Below are 12095 nucleotides of genomic sequence, written 5' to 3' on the forward strand. Positions count from 1 at the left end.
AAACAAAATACTGTATGTATTAGGGGTGTAACGCTTCTTGGTAAAAACCCGAACCATTTGGTTTGCCACCCACAGTTTGGTAAGCATTGGCACCGCGGTTCACCAAGTTTAATGACGCATCTGGTGCACAAGGTTTGGCTAAGAAAACAAAGCGTCAAATACAACCTCCTGTAATGCACCTGTATGGCTCTGTAGATGGACTCGCTCTGACTGTGTTTCACTTGGGTCAACTTGATGACATCGCATTTCTGCACGCTTTGTGTGTAGTTGAAAACGGCAAGTAGAGAAAATGAGCCGCTGGTGGAGAAGCCCACTGCGAGGGTTTAAAATAGGCAAGCGAATTCTTCCTGTTTCCTCGCGCGGCTGTAATTGATCACGCACGTAAGAGTCAGTAATGGCTTTGATTTAATGGCATTAAAATGCAATTATAGTAATACAGTTGAAGTCAGAAGTTTACATACACCTTAGCCAAATACATTTAAACTCAGTTTTTCACAATTCCTGACATTTAATCCTAGAAAACATTGCCTGTCTTCGGTCAGTTGGAAGACCCATTTGCGACCAAGCTTTAACTTCGTGGCTGATGTCTTGATGTTGCTTCAATATATCCACATAATTTTCCTTCCTCAAGATGTCATCTATTTTGTGAAGTGCACCAGTCCCTCCTGCAGCAATGCACCCCCATGCTTCACGGTTGGGATGGTGTTCTTCGGCTTGCAAACCCTTTTTCCTCCAAACATAATTATAGTCATTATGGCCAAACAGTTCAATTTTTGTTTCATCAGACCAGAGGACATTTTTCCAAAAGTAAGATCTTTGTCCCCATGTGCACTTGCGAACTGTAGTGTGGCTTTTTTATGGAAGTTTTGGAGCAGTGGCTTCTTCCTTGCTGAGCAGCCTTTCAGGTTATGTCAATATAGGAATCTGAAGTTTTGGCTTATTTCTTTTGAATTTCCCATGATGTCAAGCAAAAAGGCACGGAGTTTGAAGGCCTTAAAATACATCCACAGGTACACCTCCAATTGACTCCAATTAGTTAATTAACCTATCAGAAGCTAATTACCTAAAGGCTTGACATAATCTTCTGGAATTTTTGCTTAAAGGCACAGTTAACTTAATGTAAACTACTGACCCACTGGAATTGTGATGTAGTCAATTAAAAGTGAAACAATCTGTCTGTAAACAGTTGTTGGAAGAATTACTTGTGTCATGCACAAAGTAGATGTCCTAAACGACTTGCCAAAACTATAGTTTGCTAATATGAAATCTGTGGAGTGGTTGAAACATTTGTTTTAAACTAAGTGTTGAACAGTTGAACTTCTGACTTAAGCTGTATATCGATAATTAATCATTTACGCCGACATCACCCAGGGAAATATATCGCACGGCGTGCACAGAGCCTCAGGTGAGCCGAAACTGCACACATTCCCTTCCGTTTTTAAGCAGGCACACTGCTAATTCGGACAGGCATGAAACAATAACTAAAGCACTTAGGGTGTTCATGTGGGATTTCCACGTATGATTAAAATACTCGAGCCGCATTATCACAACATCCCTTCTCGTATCCATTTTAATAGCAAGGTTATTCCATCAATAGTGATGTACAACTTGTGAATTGTGAATATACAGTGCATCCGGAAAGTATTCACAGCGCTTCACTTTTTCCACATTTTGTTATGTTACAGCCTTATTCCAAAATGGATTAAATTCATTATTTTCCTCAATTCTACAAACAATACCCCATAATGACAACGTGAAAGAAGTTTTTTTGAAATCTTTGCAAATTTATAAAAAATAAAAAACGAAACAAATCATATTTACATAAGTATTCACAGCCTTTGCCATGACACTCAAAATTGAGCTCAGTGAGTGCATCCTGTTTCTACTGATCATCCTTGAGATGTTTCTACAACTTGATTGTAGTCCACCTGTGGTAAATTCAGTTGATTGGACATGATTTAGAAAGGCACACACCTGTCTATATAAGGTCCCACAGTTAATCAGATATGGTTAGACAGAGCATGTCAGAGCACAAACCAAGCCATGAAGTCCAAGGAATTGTCTGTAGACCTCTGAGACAGGATTGTATCGAGGCACAGATCTGGGGAAGGGTACAGAAAAATATCTGCAGCATTGAAGGTCCCAATGAGCACAGTGGCCTCCATCATCTGTAAATGGAAGAAGTTTGGAACCACCAGGACTCTGCCTAGAGCTGGCCGCCCGGCCAAACTGAGCGATCGGGGGAGAAGGGCCTTAGTCAGGGAGGTGACCAAGAACCCGATGGTCACTCTGACAGAGCTCCAGCGTTTCTCTGTAGAGAGAGGAGAACCTTCCAGAAGAACAACCATCTCTGCAGCACTCTACCAATCAGGCCTGTATGGTAGAGTGGCCAGACGGAAGCCAATCCTCAGTAAAAGGCACATGACAGCCCGCCTGGAGTTTGCCAAAAGGCACCTGAAGGACTCTCAGACCATGAGAAACAAAGACTGAATTCTTTGGCCTGAATGGCAAGCATCATGTCTGGAGGAAACCAGGCACTGCTCATCACCTGGCCAATACCATCCCTACAGTGAAGCATGGTGGTGGCAGCATCATGCTGTGGGGATGGTTTTCAGCGGCAGGAACTGGGAGACTAGTCGGGATCGAGGGAAAGATGAATGCAGCAATGTACAGAGACATCCTTGATGAAAACCTGCTCCAGAGTGCTCTGGACCTCAGACTGGGGTGAAGGTTCATCTTCCAACAGGACAACGACAAAAATTAACCATGGTTTTACTATAGTAATATTGTAGTAACCATGACTGCTGTCACCATGGTTTTCTTAGCAGAAATCATGGTTTTGAAACATTTAATCAGAATGAGCTTTATTGCCAAGTATGCTTACACATACAAGGAATTTGTCTTGGTGACAGAAGCTTCCAGTGCACAAACAATACAACAACAAGACAGAGATAATAAAAATTAGGGATGCACCGATTCGATACCTGAATCGGTATCGGCTCCGATTTAGATGGATCGGGTATCGGTCCGAGCAAGATCCAAATCCGATACTGTGTGTTAGTCATGTTCGTTCCTGTCTAGCTCCAAAAATGACACAAAAGAACCATAAAAACACCACTGAAGTAGTTAATATGACTCGTGCATTTTATTCAAAGCCACCTGAAGATGTGCGATAGCTCTGTGAATCACAAAAGGCTGTGTTTAATAAGTAAATATATAATATGCATGTGCAGCACCAGCACGCTGTTGAATGGCGCTGCTCTGTTTACACACACATTCACGCCTATTTTTAGCCTTCAAGCGTTGTGCAACATTTGAGTGCTACTCACGAACAACATCTCACATGTAGATGTTCAATAGTTCGGTTCACTTATAATATGCATTTAGAACAGTGCCGAAGGTAGATTTTACTAGAATTTGAATAAGAAGCATCGAATTAAACTACTGTGAACTTGCCTACAAACAGACACATACAGGACTTCCTGGAGAGTTCAGAATGTCAAAGTAAAAGCCCAAGGGTTTTAAAGTTAAATGTGCATGACTGAAATATATTACTGTTGTATTTAAAATTCTAAAAGTCAATAATAATGTATTATTCAAATATATTCAAAAATATGTCTTCAAAGACAAAGGACAACTGGCTCTAACAAGGACAGAAAGAGATGTGGAAGGACCAGATGTACAACTAAACAAGAGGATAAGTACATCAGAGTCTAGTTTGAGAAATAGATGCCTCACATGTCCTCAGCTGACAGCTTCATTGAATTCTACCCACTAAACACCAATTTCATGTACAACAGTAAAGAGAAGACTCAGGGGTGCAGGCCTTATGGGAAGAATTGCAAAGAAAAAGCCACTTTTGAAACAGAAAAACAAAAAGAAACAGTTCGAGTGGGTAAAGAAACACAGACACTGAACAACAGGTAATTGGAAAAGAGTGTTATGGATCTTAACCCCATTGAGCTTTTGTGGGATCAGCTAGACTGTAAGGTGCATGAGAAGTGCCCGACAAGACAGCCTGAGAATCTGGACAAACTGACAGCTAGAATGCCAAGGATCTGCAAAGATGAGAAAGCAAACTCTTTTCTGATAATATGGTGGATGGCAATGGTTGCTAAGTTTGGAGTGGTCAGTAAAGTTTAAGGGTTTTCGATATCGATTTCCTGTGGAAGGACTACATCTAGCCAGTTAAGCTTTAAAAATGCTTTTTAAAAACCTTTTGAGCTTTAAAGTTCAGAAAGTTCCAGATGGCAGATGCTCTCTCTGGTCCGCTCAATAGCCACCTGAGGGTGTTTTTTTTTTTTTTTTTGTGTGTGTGTTATTCATCATGAACATGCATTAATAATGTACCACGACACTTGTACTAGCTCAAGTCTATTTATTTTCGTATTTATTTTTATTCACAGTATAGTGTAGATGGACAGGAAATGATAAGAGGGGGAATGGGACTGGGAAATGTCAATAGCCGGCTTCGACACTCATCGCCCACATGGGCAACATCGCTCAATATGTTGACGCATGTGCTACCCGCTATGCTGCGTCTCCGAAACTAGCTCAACTCTTTGTAAACTCTCTGAAGTTAAAGCAGGTTTATTTCTGTCAAATCAGTTTTGAAGTGAATTTTGAATGTACATTTCTTCAGTGTAGTTGGACTGGAAGCTGTTGGTAGCAAGACTATCCACTAAATGAGGCTAGAACATTCTGATGCTTTCTCACATCCACCCCTGGAAAAGCTTATGAGTGCGGATGAGCTAATGACCAATTTAGTGAACGGATGAAGGCTGCTCAGTCTGCTTTTTGTTTGGAACCATTGGAGATGTATTTTAATATGCACATTTATATTATTTTCACAGCTGTAACCAGCCAGTGCTGTTGTGTGTTTTCAATGCACCAAACAGTCATAAACCAGTCAGCTACAGTTTAATAATGTATTCATTAGGGCTGGGCATTGATACAGATTATTTGATTCCAATTCAAAGTTTTCATTTTGAGATCGATTCAAATGGGTATATTTAAGATATAATGTCCATTTTGCTTACATTTGCTTTTCTCCCAGATAATTCTGTTAATTATAACAGCGAAATTCTACCTAGCTGCATTACGGAATTATCAGTTTTACTAACATTTTATTTTATTTTATTTTTCATCATTGGTCACTTTTTAAAAATGAACAAATCCATGTATTCAGTCAATAAATACGTTATTATATTATTATTTTTTGTTACATGTTTGTTTAATTGCATAATTTGTGCTATTTACAAGTGTTTACATTGATTTGTTGAACTCCTGCTGAAACCAGTACTGTCTCTTTAAGAAAACCGGCATTTCTGCAAAGAGCGTCTGTAGAACAGACACATTTGAACGAGAGACTCGAACGGCTTTATCTCGTCTGTGCTATGTATGATTAGAATTTAAAAGTTTATTTTTAGTTTTTGATCAACAACTGACTGTAGAGAACAGAAAGGGTATTAAATAAGACATTACTCAATGACAAATGGGATCGGATTTGTTTGTAAATGCGTGATTTCCTCTCATTCTAGTCGAGTGTTGCACATAAAGATCGATCGATCTTGGGATTTAAGAATCGATATCGAGTTTGTTTAAATGAAGTTCGCGATGCATCAAAATCAATAAATATTCTTACCACAATATTCTTAGTCAATATTCTTACCACCACTATTCATTCAGACTTCCAGTAAAAGGTTTGGACACACTTGACTGATTTTAAGTTTCTCATCTTAAAAACCTGTTTTAAAGGCTTATGCTTAAATATGTGAAATCACTGACTTCAATTTGTTACTTTTTTTTTTTTATTTGGAATGCCCAATGCACTCATGCACAATGCAATTAAGTCCTCGTGGCGGCGTAGTGACTCATCTCAATCCGAGTGGCGGAGGACGAATCTCCGTTGCCTCCTCGTCTGAGACCATCAATCCACGCATCTTATCAAGTGGCTTGTTGAGCGTGTTACCGCGGAGACATAGCGTGGAGGCTTCACGTTACTCTCCGTGGCGTCCACACACAACTCACCACGTACCCCACTGAGAGCGAACCACATTATAGCGACCACGAGGAGGTTACCCCATGTGACTCTACTCTACCTAGCTACCGGGCCAATTTGGTTGCTTAGGAGACCTGGCTGGAGTCACTCAGCACGCCCTGGATTTGAACTTGCGACTCCAGTGGTGGTAATCAGCATCTTTACTCGCTGAGCTACCCAGGCCCCACTTCACAGTTTTGATGACTTAACTATTTTTCTAAAATGTTGAAAATATTTATTGTGTTCTAAAATGTAATATTTTCCTTACAGGTGGTGAAGACCATAGGATTACGTGAAGTATGGTACTTCGGACTACAATATATGGACACCAAAGGATACCTTACATGGTTGAAACTTGATAAAAAGGTAATCGTACTGTATATTACCAGTTGATTGGCAATAGCGGTATTGCAAAACCAAATTGGTCCGATTTCTCCAATGAAGTATATACATTTAAAAACTGTGTTTGAATCTAACTACATTCCCTCTCCTTAAGCATGTTGAGCCTTTAACCTGTTGGACTGTTACACAATTATGTGTCCTGATTGTTGTCTTTGTGCAGCTTGATGCAGTATATTTTAAAGGAATGAGGAATAGTTTTGGTGAATTTTTATTTTATTTTATTTTTTCTTGATAAATTTCTGCAGGAAAAGAATGAGCCCTATTTGTACTTTTGATCATGTGAACATGTTTCTTTTTTTATTGAAATTTAATACAGAAAAATGTATTCAAACAGAAGTGGGATCAGCAGTTAGTATATGGTACTTGAATTCTACTTAGGCAAATTGATAACTGATTTAAGTTGGAAGATTTTACTTCAGAAAATGTGACTGAGAGAACAAACGAACAATTATCAGATACTGACAACTGTGACTTAAAAGTTATTAAACACTGAAGCCACACTTAATGCATGAATTACTTGGCATTGCATAACAAAATATCAAACCAAGTGACTTTAAAGGTAGATAGCACTAGAACAAAAGAAAATTTCACCAAATAAGTTTGTTATAAAACAATTAAGTATTAAGTATTGAGAAAAAAAAAAAAAAAAAACGCATCGACACTTTCTGATGGTCAGATTTTGTGCATCTCGATTTAAAAAAAAAAAAAAAAGTTTTTCAAAAACGCAAATTCGAATTAATCGGAAAAACCGCCCAGCCCTACATCAAGCTACATAAATCGGATAAGGAGCAGTAAAAAAAAATACAAAAGGGACATTTTCTGGAAAAGGAACTTGTTTGGCTTCATTCCATCTGTAAACATCGGATCAGAGCTCAGAATGAAAGCACGTAAAATCACGTGTTTAACCCTGAAACACTCACTTTTGATCAAATGGAAACTGGCTAACTTAAGAGAAACTTAAAGGACACTTCCTTCTGAAAAGGAAAATCCATAGAAGTAGTTTGTGCAAAATGAGTTGTCATTTGTTTTTGGTCTTGTTTTCCTGGAAAACGGTGCATTTTGTAAATGCATATAATCTGCTAAAATGATAATCTTGTCAACTTTTTGAGGTACACTAGCATACAGACCTCAAATGCTAACAGACATGGGCTAAAAATCACAAACCTCTATTCAAATGGTTATTCAAATGTTGAAAAGAAGTTTTCTTCTGAAATCCAGCATCTCCTGGGCTGTGGCCATTCTGGCCAAAATGTTCAGAAGCATATTTGGAGTAGTAGTGTATTCCAAAGTATTCAGAGTTGTCACTGATTCCAAAGAAGCATCTCTTATTCAGGACAATGATGTGGTAATATTGAAGTCATTAACTTTATTTAAACTTTCTTGCCTACTGCACACATGGGATTTCTCAGCAATTTTGAGCTGAGAACATAAATTATTTTTTTTATTAAGCTGCTGTTCTTATTGAAATTTCAAGACTGACCATCTCACAAATGATTTCCATAACTTCACAGGTCTCCTCTCAGGATGTAAAGAAGGAGAACCCCCTCCAGTTTAAGTTCCGTGCCAAGTTCTTCCCAGAAGATGTGTCAGAGGAGTTGATCCAGGAGATCACTCAGAAGCTGTTCTTCATGCAAGTGAAAGACAGCATTCTCAGTGATGACATCTACTGTCCTCCAGAGACTGCTGTGCTTCTGGCCTCCTATTCAGTGCAGGCCAAATTTGGTGATTTCAACAAGGAAGTGCACCGGCCTGGATACCTGACATCTGATCGCCTCCTGCCCCAACGGTGAGGATTTTTAATGAGCCTTGCTCTGAACTCTTCCAATTAATTAAATTGTTTAAGAGGAGACAACATGAAGCCTGTTGTAACTTGTTGATTGTTATGCCACACTCAAGGAGGTCTATAACAGTGATTCCCAACAAGGGGTATGGGTACCATGGAGGGTATGTACAGTAAGCAGTTTCCAGGGGGTATGCGAAAAGAATTGGATTTTGCTATGTTGAACCTCCCATGAAAATTACATGTATGGCTTAAAATAAAAATAATTAAATTAAGGGTGGGTAAAAATATAGATTTTTCCTATTAATTGCGATCTTCATTCGAACAATCCCGATTTAGATCTTTGACTCTATGCGAAGTAGAGCCCGACCGATACCAATTTTAGAGGGGGGAAATTCACTGATTACCGATATGGTAAACAGACCTTTTCTATGTGGATTGTGCACCGATTTTGCACCGATATGGCTATGCAGTGGTTCTCAGAAGGCTGCTTTCTTAAATATTTTTATCAAAGAGTATTTGACATTATTATTATACATTGTCAAACAATTCTAGAAGTGAACACTGAGAAAATAAAGAATAAATAAAAATAAAATAAATAGCTAAATAAACATCAGTATTGTATGTTCAGCATCAGTTGCTGACCATTTAAATAAAGAATAAATAATACAATAAATAGCTAAATAAACATCAGTACTGTTTAGTATCAGTCAAATGCTGACCATTTAAATAAAGAATAAATAAAAAATACAATAAATGGCTAAATAAACATCAGTACTGTATGTTCAGCATCAGTTAGTTGTTGACCATTTAAATAAAGTAAAATAATAGCTCAATAAAAATCAGTACTGTGTGTTTAGTGTAAGCCAGTGGCTGACCATTTAAATAAAGAATAAATAATACAATAAATAGCTAAATAAACATCAGTACTGTTTAGTATCAGTCAAATGCTGACTATTTTAATACTGCCAGTCAGTTAGGGGCAGGTTATAAAACAAGAAGCATTTATACCTGCAGAGTCAAGAAATAAACAGCGGCAGCGGCGTTACACCGTGTTCTGTTATACAAGTTCAGGGGAAACTTTCAACGGTGGAAAACCAGACTTCTAAATATTATATTTTGTAAATGCAATGACTGGAGGTGAATACATGTTTACACATTAGCTTCCACTCGGCTGACAAGCAATGAAAGTAGCTACTTGATTAGCTAGTTAGCTGTTAGCTCGTTGTCACGGAGAGTAAAAGATGGACGTTGTTTATTTTACTTCCCCAGCATTGCATCTCACCAACTAGGTAACAACGTAGCGTGAAATCAACACTCAACCGACACTATCCATTACCGCACCATTGTCTGCTGAGCTGCAAAAAGATGCTCTGATGTTTACCTTTCAATCTGCTACATTACTTACTGCACTGACAAACTATAGCTGGCTAACATAGCAAACAGATGTGATAAACTTGAGTGATATGGTTGTCAGGGACAGGGTTAACGTTATATTAGTTATATTGAAAAGGGAAAATGATGGGGTCATTGTTTATTAACTTTCCAGTATGTATTTCACAAACTAATTAGTAACTTACCGTGAAGACACCGCTCAACTCCGCCCTGTCTGCAGAACCACCGTCAGTTCAGCTCTGTAAACAATGGAGTCGGAGCGCGCTTTGCTGGACAAACTACATTATGACACCAATTCTAAATCACCCCAAGCATTGTTTTCTGCATTATATGTTCTGAAAAAAAGTTTTCATATCGGAAAACATATACACCGATACCGATATATATGTGAAAGTCTAATATCGGCCGACCTATAAATCGGTCGGGCACTAATGTGAAGTTTGGCATTAACATCCTTATACTGCTTGTTATGAGTAGAAGTTTGATTTGACACATCCCATATAACGTGCTTCCAAAGACGAGATCCATGCAATACATTTCTCATTGAATAATGTCTCTTTTAATACATTTTCTGTTCTTTACAGTTTGTTGATCAAAAACAAAAAAGAAGCATTAATTCTACTCAAACATAGCACGAATGCGCTAAAGAAACATGCATGTTCTCTCTTGTTAATATGTGCTCACTGACTGAACTGCTGCCGGTAGTCTTAAAGAGACATTACCTTCATAACTCTTGTTCTACATATCAATATAAATACTTGTAAAAAAGGTCAAATGATGCATGTAAATAATTAACATGTAATAAACCAAATGTGCACAATACTAAATTTGCAATTCCAAGACATATTTATTGATGGAATACATGGAATTTGTACTTTTTAACAAAAAGTCCAAATGTGACAAATTATGAAAAACTAATATACAGAAATGTTAAAATAAATATTTTGTTACACACCAATTTAGAAGGTATCCTGTATAATTAACAGCTTTAGCTAAGAGACCATTTCTTCCCTATGTAAGCAAAATTATACAGCATTTGAATTCAGCCATCTTTGCTCATGGGCACTCAGTTCTGAAGCCAAGTTTTTTTTTTTAAGTTGATCACCTGAGCCGAAAATCCCATGTTATTCATCTGTCTGAAGCTACAGGAATATGATTCTAAAAAGCTCCTTGGTCATACTCCATAAAGCATGGGATGGATTTTAGTGTGGAAACTTTGGAAAATGAGTTAATGTTTCTCTTCCTGTTTCATTGACCATTTCCATATTTTCTGCTGTAGGGTTCTAGACCAGCACAAGTTATCGCGTGACCAGTGGGAGGAGAGGATTCAGGTGTGGCATGAGGAACACCGTGGAATGTTGAGGTAAGCTGATGTTCACTCCATGGACTCTTTTCACATTTCTGGGTTCGGAATGTGGAAGTAAACTACAATGGGGTCAACTTTTAAATAGGAGAACACAACACATTTTATTTTGGTGTTCTCATTTGCTCCAACAGCAAAAGAAAAAAAATCCACTATTATAATTTCCCATGATTTTGACTAATCTAAACCATTATTCAATTATTTGTATAAAATGTACTCAGAAATTTAGCAGCGTGACAATATTCAAACTCTGCCATAATGATCATGCTTACATTGTTTGAGCCTTGTAGTGTATTTACCGTTTACATCTCAAGCGAGCTGCTCGACATGTAAGAAATCCAAAATAATTCCAAATTACTGACTACGCTTTTGTTCTAAAACTTCTTTTGAGTGTCAGGTGACATTTCTTCAGCACTAATTTTTGTGTGCCACTGTGAACAGAGGTGAAACAAAACAATCATCTGGGGATCAGAGTGTTTAAAAACTTGATATAATATAATAGACTAATCTGCTTAACAGACTACTCATCCGCTGCAAAAAGGCGTTATTCGAAACTTTGACGCAACGGGAGTAGACTATAATGGAATGCTGTAATCGGGAGTTTTCACAATTAGTTAATCGTGACATCCACAATTGTAATCTCGATTACTTTTTCGAATTGTGCAGCCTTAATTTATGATACTATATTAAGGAAATGCGTCATCACAATCTTAAAGGGTATATAGCAATCAATGGCTCATTTATGGCTAAAATATTAGGACTACTACTTCTCATCTGACTTTTTCACTTATCCCAGTTTTGAGGTGCAGTTGCCTCTATTGCAGGCTGATGTCTTAGAAACAACAAAATCGCACATAACACGGTTTTGCGTCGTGTGAACAAGTGGTGATCATCTTTGATCGTCACGCTCCGTCTTGGAATTTTTTCAGCATCTTGTGCTGGAGCGCTGCATTTTTAAGATGCCATGTCAAGTTCAAAGAACTTTAAATGTTGAAAACGCATCTCGACACATGCGTTCTGTTTGTTGTGCTGCACCATTTTTTTTTTTTTTTTTTTTACACTAGAACACGTTCATTCTGAATGGCCCCTAAGGTGTCCCCACATGTTATTGACTG

At 38.0% G+C, this 12095-nt stretch overlaps 1 protein-coding gene across 1 annotated transcript in view; it reads left to right on the forward strand.

Moving 5' to 3' along the window:
• ezrb (ezrin b) overlaps positions 1 to 12095 on the forward strand; it is a 47335-nt gene that overhangs the window by 19421 nt on the left and 15819 nt on the right. The window contains exons 4-6 of the mRNA XM_051654790.1: positions 6311 to 6406; positions 7954 to 8228; positions 10897 to 10980. Of these exons, the coding sequence (XP_051510750.1) occupies positions 6311 to 6406; positions 7954 to 8228; positions 10897 to 10980 (455 nt within the window). The remainder of the gene's footprint in view (positions 1 to 6310; positions 6407 to 7953; positions 8229 to 10896; positions 10981 to 12095) is intronic.

Source organism: Myxocyprinus asiaticus, chromosome 25 (genome assembly GCF_019703515.2).
Source record: "Myxocyprinus asiaticus isolate MX2 ecotype Aquarium Trade chromosome 25, UBuf_Myxa_2, whole genome shotgun sequence".
In the NCBI taxonomy this organism is placed as follows: Eukaryota; Metazoa; Chordata; class Actinopteri; order Cypriniformes; family Catostomidae; genus Myxocyprinus; species Myxocyprinus asiaticus.